This window comes from Dermacentor silvarum, chromosome 7 (genome assembly GCF_013339745.2).
Source record: "Dermacentor silvarum isolate Dsil-2018 chromosome 7, BIME_Dsil_1.4, whole genome shotgun sequence".
Lineage (NCBI taxonomy): Eukaryota > Metazoa > Arthropoda > Arachnida > Ixodida > Ixodidae > Dermacentor > Dermacentor silvarum.
In genome coordinates, this window is record NC_051160.1 from 111,770,348 (window position 1) to 111,779,828 (window position 9,481).

General features: G+C 46.0%; 1 protein-coding gene across 1 annotated transcript; it reads right to left on the reverse strand.

Moving 5' to 3' along the window:
- Positions 1-1,427: 1,427 nt before the first annotated feature.
- LOC119459680 (uncharacterized) lies at positions 1,428-7,612 on the reverse strand. The gene is made up of 3 exons (XM_037721338.2): positions 5,602-7,612; positions 5,435-5,524; positions 1,428-1,565 (listed from the first exon to the last, which is right to left on the reverse strand). The coding sequence occupies exon 1, from the start codon at positions 7,234-7,236 to the stop codon at positions 6,103-6,105; it is 1,134 nt and encodes a 377-aa protein (XP_037577266.2). The 5' UTR covers positions 7,237-7,612; the 3' UTR covers positions 1,428-1,565; positions 5,435-5,524; positions 5,602-6,102.
- Positions 7,613-9,481: the final 1,869 nt, after the last annotated feature.

The window sequence follows — 9,481 nt, forward strand, 5'->3', positions numbered from 1 at the left end:
GGCGTCGTGGTTAGCAGCATCCGCCCGCCATTGGCGCTTGCGTTCCACTTCGCGATTTCAACGTGGACGTTTCGTCGCAGCCGAAGCCAAAGTGCCGCTCGAGAAACTCCCGCCGAAAGCGGACGTTGGCCCAGGCGAACGCGTTCCCGCCATTGCCACGTTGACGCTGCTCTGCCTGCGACGACGCCTCCTCGGCTCGCCATTGTCGCATGCGTTCGATATCTCGAGTTAGCTCGGCGTCGTGGCTAGCAGAATCCGCCCGCCACTGGCGATTACGTTCCACTAGAAACACTAACATGTAACCAATAATTGAGAAACGCTTCAATACAGCGTCGGGATTAACCCACTGCTAAACAACGGGGCCGCACGTTTCAGCTTCGCTGGTTAACCATATGTACGGAGTGCTTGGGCGGTGTTTTTTTCTTGACTGCCCTCGGGCCGAATAGCAGCTTCGATGAGTACGTGAAACTGTTGTCGCACTAACGATCGCGGCAGTGCATGGCGAGGGGTTACTCGGATTGCGCGTGTATGCTCCCTGAGACGTGTGTTAAGGCGGCAGCCCGTCGGGCTGTGTACACTTTATCAAGGCAATGTAAATCAAACACATCACACCGCTTCGGAAAAAAAATTGACAGTCACTTAAGTATCCTTACGTGATCTGAATGTGAAAGCATTATGATTCTCGAATTAATTCGTTACGTTCATGACACGTGACGTCACACAATGTCACGTGTTCTTCACAACTGTACCTTAATCAACCTTGCTATAATTTCTAGCAACCTTAATCCACCTTAATCCACTTTATTCCACCTTAATTCACTTGAATCCACCTTGGTCTAATTTGTACCAACCCTAATCCACCTTAATCCACTTGAATCCGCCTTGGTCTAATTTGTACCAACCTTAATTCATCTTAATCCACTTTAATCCACCTTGTTCTGAATTGTACCAACCTAATGCATCTTAATTCACCTTTATTCACCTTGCTCTAATTTGTACCAGCCTTAATCCACTTTAATTCACCTTCAATAACTTCATTTCCCCTTAATTCATTTTGCACCACCTAAAGTCACCTTTTAACTTTTTCTAACTGGTCAACACTCATGACGTGGCGCCACCTCCTTCTCACTGGCTGCGCCGTCAGGGGGCCCATGAGTCACGCACTAGGCACGCCTTCAGTCAGCCAGAACGGTGCAGTCACCTGATTCTGATAAGGTGTTATTCATTTGCGTAGGCAACAGTAACTCCAACGCCTCTGCCCTCCAACTGCCGGGCAGTACAAGCTTGACCTCCGCGTAGAATAGAACACCATGTTGGTGCCGTACCTTCCTGTCACATTTTCAACGTAATGCGAGAGTTTACGCACGTATCGCATCCATTTGTGCGCACTGCCAGCACATTTATTCACTTCCAGTAATTCACCTTTATCATAGTGTTTGCGTGAACGTGTGGAGGTGTTCACTTGGTCTTGCCGGCACTTTGCTTCAGTTCAGTCCCATTCGACGTTTCAAATCACCACCCGTCTGCATTAATATCACAGCGAAGGTTATTACGGAGCCCGTCACCTGAAAAACAAAAGCAACATACAGTTTAGGGTTATCTGGATCAAACATGTCAACGGAAGTGTGCCGTTTTTTTCGGTGAAGGTGATTCTTGTGTGCAATGTTTCTTTTTTCTTTAAGCAATCATAGTTTATATAACCATTCTTCCATTCATGTGACATTCTTTCTGACATTCCTGCCCGCGTTCCTCGAGAATCAGACCTTATTATCTGCCTCATTTTCCGCCGTTTTATTTGTTACGCATTGCGTGGATTCATAACGTCCTATTGTCTTTTCGGATGAGCAGTAGCCGGAATCATTACCTGGTGCCAACATCTCTTTTACTATTCTTGTGTATATAAAGCAGGTTAGCACAGAAACTACGACATGGCAACATTTTTGGGCTCCTAGACATAATTGCAATGTATGAATTTAAAGCATAATTATGATCTTTTTAAACTTGATAGTGTCTACATTAAATATGTGGCATTTTATGTGATTGAATGAAGGCCTCCGGCTATAGAAGGCAAAGAACAGGAGGTTAAGCAGCTAGGGCTACTGTTCATCTCCGTGTAGTTTATTTCCTGCGTCACCCCCCTTCCCCAAATTTTGATGCCCAAACCTTACATTCCAGCTCGTCTTGGTCTCCGCATGCCTTACAGACCGACTCGACTCTGCAACTTCGCGTTGCAAACGGCGAATTCTCAAATAAACGCGGATTTGAAAGGCCAGGGTTCAAGAATTGAACCTCGCAGCTCTATGTGCGATGGAGAGACTCCAGGGCAAGTGGTCTGCACCACAAGCGCAGAACTCGAAGTTGCCGTTATCTCTTACGGTCGCGCCAACCATCAACGTCAAAAAACGTTCAAGTAAGCATGATCGTCTTGTTGCTAACAACTCTGGACGAGTTACAGGACCAGTACATTCTTAGTGAAGATTTCGAAGCAGAGTACTCAACAGGAGCAGAATATGACAATTTAGCTACAAGTATGCAAGGTGGTGGCGTGGAGCAGAGGTAGAACACCGGGCTTCTAATCCGAAGGTCGTAAGGTTCGAATCCTCCTCCAGTCCACTACATTTTCAGGCTTGAAATGACGCCTGACACTGGCAAAAAAATTGCCGAGAGCCAGTGGGGCTACACTAGTCCAAGTTCAACCAGATTAGGAAGGCCCACCAGGCTTGAACAAAGGCATTCCCTCACCAGAGCACGAATTGACCTGCCTGGTGCAGTGCTCGGCCACTACCGCCCTCGAACAGGGAGAGGCCTTCGTCCTGCAGTGGACACAAATACAGACTTATATGATGATGCGGGCTGGAAATTAGTTGCGATATTGTCGACCACGAAAGAGAACTAAACAGCCATTTATTAACGCGACCCAGCTAGAAACGACTCCTTGGCTAGGTTCGAAAAACCCCGTCTGCCGAAATTTATAATTACCCATATCGAAGAATATCTTAAGGAGGACAGAATTTTGGGAACGATTCTACGGACCGTTTACTTAAGCGACGCTCTGAATATTTCTTACCTCCGAAGCTCGCTATCTCGGGACGCAGAAACAGGGATCGCGGGTGTGCCCACATCACCAATTCGTTATGCAGGCGCCATCGAAATGCCGAAAGAATTACCCACGAACGCCGCCGATATAGTTTATTCCACTTCACGGCATTTCGCGTTCTCCCCAACATCAAGTCCACAAGCGACTTACGAATTCAATGCAAGTTGTGTGACTCTGCGCATCTCAAGATCTGATGTTAAAATGCTTTAAATGTTCCAATGTTGACGTATTCTTTCTGCCATCTTGCAGATGGCGTTACCGCGTTATATAGTAATGTGACGGATCCTCAATCGAGCTGTCTTTTAGCAGACCCAGGGAGGCGCTAATAATATCAGTTCCCGCAACGTCCAACAAAAGTGAATTTTTTCGGTCCCCTCAAACACGAAATCGAAGCTTGGATGACGTATTTCTATCCTTGCCAACAAAGGCCTGTTGGGAACAGACAGTACATGTCCTCACTGCGCGCCAAGAGTACACTTGGATAAAAAGTTCGTTGCGGAATAAAGTTGCTTATCATTCCACAAGATGCACGCATCAAGCATGTGTTATAGACCCAGTGCTGTCACCTGTGAAGCCAATTTTCCCCTAACTTGGATTTTGAAAATTCGCTGGATTTCTCCAGACTTTTGCCAAAATGTGGTTCAATTCGTCAATGCAATTTCTGTACGATAAATTGTGCTAAAGAAATATACTGCAGATTTATTAGCTTAATTTTAATTACAGGAATGTTTTAACGTACTATATATATAATGAAGTCACTAGACTGCAGCAGAAATGATGTCGCAGTGCAAACAGTTATGCTAACAAAGCTTCCTGCTTGAAGGAAGCACTGCCTCCCATAGCACTGCCTTCTCTTCACAGAAGAAGGCGTCAGCACATTTTATACTTTGTTCTTGTCCAAACTTGTTTTCGGCGTGCAGCAAAGTGTCATTACACGTAACCTTATTCCAATTGTAAGGAAGATGGATGCCAAACCTCCCTTAAAGATTGTAACAGTGTCAAAACACTCTGCCACGTTACGACACAAAGACTTCTGAGGGATGAGCTTTATTCTGAAAATTATAGAAACTAGCATATAACTTCTTTAAGCGTTTCTCTCTAGGCGCGCTAACAGCCTTGTTGCAAAAATTATTGCTTCGCAAATAGGCTTTCCCATCCAAAACAAGATAATATTTTTTTCTTTGCATGCCGTGACGCAGCACCACCACACTTCTGCGCTTACACATTTGCAGCAAAGCCAGATGATAAACGGCCAATTTCGTGACCTTAACTCGAATGCGAAACTCGCCCAAACACATCAGCACTAAGACTCTGTCCAAGGTCACTCTGCCTACGGGCGGCGCCCAGTGCATAGTCGGTTCTTTACTGATGCACGATATTGTCTTCCAGCAAGGTGTACCTCGTTTTCTTTCGGATTATCGTGACAAGACGTTCCTTTGTAATGTTCACGCTGACGTCTTTTATCCGACACCGTGCAGAAAACCACATCAGCGCGCCATTTAAAACCAACGGTGTCCCTAAGTGCTTTCACCGAACTTTGTCCATCGACATAATCTCGATGCATATCCGGCCCGCGGCCACACTAACTTCGATACCTATCTCCCATTTATCACATATGCTTGAGATAGTTCCCTCCAACGCACGGCTATCAGTAGTCCCTTTTAATGTGGAGCATTTTGGCTGAATGCAGGCCGGTTTTTCTGCGAGGTATCTGACGACAAAATTATCTTGCTCTTAATAATTCTGCCAACCACGCAATCGCATATTTTGGGAAATTGTGACTTTGTAGGTTATAAACTGCTGCTCGAGATACTTCGTCTTCCTTTGTCCAAGAGGGCCACCACACTGCATTTCCTCATCTGAGGCATCACCGGCGGCTACTGTGCAGGCGGAATATTCTGAGACTAATTCCTACGCTTTATCTTCGTCTCATCGTCATTACTTACCGCCGAAGGCACGGGATCAAATACCGGCCGCGGCCGCCGCATTTCTATAGGGGCGGAATGGAAATACACCCATGTACCTTGCATTGGGTGCGCGTTAAAAACCTAACCTCAGGTGGTCAAAATTAATCCTCACTCCTCCACTACCGTGCGCCTCATATCAAATCGCGGTTTTGGTAAATAAAACCTCAGAATTAAAATTAATTATTTGCTGCCCTTTTAATATCGATTTCATGCGCTAAGACTTCGAGTCAATCAACCTCTCTCAGTTTTATTTCTGTGCCAGATCGGTGAGGCAGAGGAAGGAAGTAAACTTCAGATGGGGGAGCGGAGGAGGGACTTCGGTACTCTTGATTTCGCACAGAACGCAAAACGCAATTTTTCTTTTACATACCGTAAGAAGAAGTCCCCTGTCAAGGCGGAAGAAGTTTGAACCGGTGAAACACATTTCCTCTGGTTCGATGGTGCTGTGAAGATATCGCACCTGCAACAAGACAGAAACGCCTGTGAGAAATTCCATGGCCTCGGCGGTGTTAATTTTTGTTGAAAGTCAGCATTCACCTGTTGAAGATATTCTTTCGGTGAGTACAGCATTGTCACTGTCTTGGCGGTGTCCTTTATCTTCCTTGCCTGAAAAACATAATTTGTGCACGTTTTATTCATTTCGCCAAAGGTGGTGAACGGTAACAAGAATGCGCATTTTGAAGTCGCAATTTTCTTTATTCTTTGCCGCCACTTTTACCTTGCAACTCTAAGCAAGCAGAATTCCTCAGTTGTTGCTGCTGCGGCTGCTGTTGTTGTTGTTACGATATTCACATTTCATCTATCATCACAGCATATGCAATTCACTGCAACGAACTGACACGATGAATAAACTCCGCAGTATTAGTTTACGTTGCGCGGTCGGTAACACTTTTTTATGTCTTCAAAGACATTATCTAAATAGCAAACTTTCGGCAAAGAGTTACCGCTATACTCAAAGCGTTAGTATACCGGCATAACTCCGCACGATTACCTTTATTACATAAAATAATTGCAATGTGCTTTACTTCAACGAGTGCTCTAATACTGACAAGCGTCTCTTACTTGTTTTGCAAGGTCGTCGCTCACAAACGCCATGTCGACTAAGCAGAAGCAACAGTAGACCGTATACACGATCGGCAACCAAAGCTCCAATTCATGCACATCCAGAGTGAACGATCTGTACACGTTCAGACAGAGCAACGCTAGCAGACTGGTGGAGGAAGCCACAATCGCTGGGCCGCAAATCTTGTCGAGGCTTATTTTGAGAGCCTTTATTTTACATACGTTCACGCGAACCATGGCAATCTTCGACACTGAGCTCAACTGTGCGTAGTGAGTGTCCGTCGTGCAGTTGGCTTCGAGCCTCGCCAACTCGGATTCGAGGTACCGTTGCATTACTTCCGAGCAACGCGTCGTGATGACGTGCACCAGAGAGTCGTACAAGAAGAACGCTAATTCGCTGCCAAGAACCACCGCTCCAATCCCCAGCCGCCAATGCAAGGGCGCCGAAGGGAGCTTTCTCATGCCTTCCGTGACAGCGATGCAAAATGCACCGATGAAAGATGCAACGAGGACAGTCCTGACCGTCGCGTTAAACAGGCGTCGACCGAGGTTGAGCTTCGTTTTGACTTTGGGTGAAAACGAGGTTGACTTCTCGAACACCGTCGCGTTCCGTAAGAACTCGAGCAGGCCTTCCGAACCCAGGCAAAAGCACACGTAATTGACGCACACCTTCGCCACACTGACAGCGTAAGAAACAAACCTCAAGTATCGGGGAAATGTTTTGTGTATATCAACGGAATTCGACGTGGATACCAATGCGATGGTCTGGTATCCCACAAATATCGAAAACCAAAGAGCTGCGTAGAGGGTGTACGGGCTCTTCCACGTGGCAGTAGCTTTCTTCAACGTCTTTCCGTTTAGGTTGCTGATGAAAAGGCATCCGAAAAAGCGAGATAGCCTACTGCACCAGAACATTCTCGTCACCATCAAGGAACACATGGCGTTGTTCGACTCAGCAGCTGCTGGCCGCTCGACTGCAACGACGAAGTCAGTCTTCGGTTTGCTGATCCCTAGCGCTGCCCCGCCACTCTCGATGTTACGTAGGCGGTGTCTCCAGGAGTACGCGAGTCTTGCTCGAAATGCCGCAACTGTCCTATGAAGAAGAAACATATAACAATGAAATGTCGCTCTAGAAAGCTCTCTGTGACTATATGTATACGTGATAACCTTCAGATTCGGTCTCCTCTTTTGATTCCGCTTTCATACTGAATGGTATGCAGGAAGACTTGTTGTTGGGCTAGTTGGTGCTTGCTTAAGGACACATTGTAGCGCAAAGGTACACTCACAAAGAAAGCACACAGACACACGTCACTGGCGTCATTCACTTATGCATTGGCGTAGGCTTCCTGATAGTGCGGAAGTCAGCATTTCAAGGCGTTCGTGGTGTACTAGCCCGAGCCGCTAAAAGCGTGAAGCGCGACATATCCGTCTATTTCAAGCAACAGCTGTTGCAGAGACTGGCTGTCTGTGTTCGAGAAAGTGGCATCGTCCTGTCTCTGAAACTCTATCGTGCGATCCTCAGTGTCGAAAAAAAATTAAGTCTTGTTTGTCACCAGCCACGAACACTAGATCTGGGATTCGAATCCCGGTCGTGGCGGCCGTATTCCGACAGCTGAATGATGCAAACGCGCTGGTGTGCCCGAACCTTTGGTGCGTGTAAAGGACCACTGGTGGTCGGAGTAACCTGGTGCACTCCACTGTGGGGTCTTTTATCTGCCGCAGACAAAAGACCCCACAGTGGAGGGCACCTGGTTACTTCAGATAAAGTTTATCTGAAGGCCGTTAAAACTCATCAATCAGTCACATGTTGCTCTTTTCCATGTTTAATACGGTATATTACAGCTAGGTTTCTGTGTTTTGTGAGTTTATTCGCGAATAAATTCGGAGGATGTTTTTCGGAGTTTATTTTTTAAAGACATAGAGAGTTTCTTGGTCCGTTTCAGTTTAACAACCGCTTTACATGCCCCAAAAATGGAGTTTTTTCGAGTTTTGGCTTCATAAATTTCTTCCCAAATTTATGAAACCGTCCTTTAATACAAACAAGAGCAGACTGTCCGCACTAAAAAAGCATTATCAAACAACTAGAACAACAATCATTGTCGCTGATTACAACTTGTAATATGTATACGCATTCTTTTCAATGTTTTCATCCACCACGGTGGCATGCTCCTTCTTGTTCACGACACGGAACGTTCGCAATAGATAGTGGGAAGTCTGGGAGGTACAGTGCACATCCTGAAAGGAGAGGCCAGCCGTCGACATGCATGTGCCAGAACACCGTCGGCCTAACGACTTCTTTCACATCGCATGTCTGACACTACAAAAAGTCTGCTGCAGGTCGGAGAGTATCACTGGTATCAGGCACATCTAGGGCAATCAATGACAAGTATAAGTCTCGAATGTCCAGGGCAAATCGGTCTTTACGTTGGGGTTCATAATTTGCATCCAGTCCCAGAATGAATCACTGTTATACTGCAGTTCATTGGCAATGTTCCTTTTGACAGTACGGTCCCACTTGTCAGCCACTGTGCAGTGGTCCTTCCTAAAAGACGCAACTGCGTCAGGTCGCTTGTCCTCTTCAGTATAATGTCAAGCATACAATGACGAAACGTAAAAACCAAATGCGCCATAGACTAGAAGCCCAGGAAGCTCTACCTCTGTGTGAATCCATCACCTCATTGGGTAGCACATCTTAAGTTTAGATAGCTACAAATTTTTATGTATTTAACATTTAACATTGAGCACTGTGTATATTTCGACACCTGCTTGCACTAAACGAACATTTTCTTATGAGGAAAACGTGTTTTGAGTTTGTTTTTGTATCTGCTGCCCTGTTTGTTGTGCTTTGGCTTGTGCTTCTAGAGATGTCATGTGGTGCAATTTTCGCGGCGAAATCCATTGGTATGTCCAAGGAACAGAAGCCATTCTCGAGTATTTTAAGGCTGCGTGCCTTAAAGTTTTTCGGATAAATCCGAATTCGGAAAGATATCACCGGCGAGTGTTTGTCGAAGTTCTTCGGGTTTATCCGAAAACGCACAACCCTATTTAGCACAGCAAAAGTAGCTCAAATGCATGCGTTGAAGCCCAGATAGTGTTTCAGTACTTCAACAACACATATGGATGAGTAAGACAGCATGTAACAAGCGTGACGGTGCTCAATGCCTTTGTTGCATTGCTCAACCATTGCGCTGACCACCTGCACACCGCGCATGGGCTCAAGCTTAAACTTGCACCCGTCTTGCTGTGAGGGACGGCTCACATCACCCCAATATCCTTTGTCTCGAGCGCTCGCCAACGTCAGGCGAAGCAGGCAACTTGTTTCCTCGCCTCCAATAGTTAAATGCGGGAAATGGGA

What these genes read in the sequence shown, in the direction of transcription:
- LOC119459680 (XM_037721338.2), bottom strand. Translation starts at nt 7,236, where the DNA reads ATGTTTCTTCTTCATAGGACAGTTGCGGCATTTCGAGCAAGACTCGCG.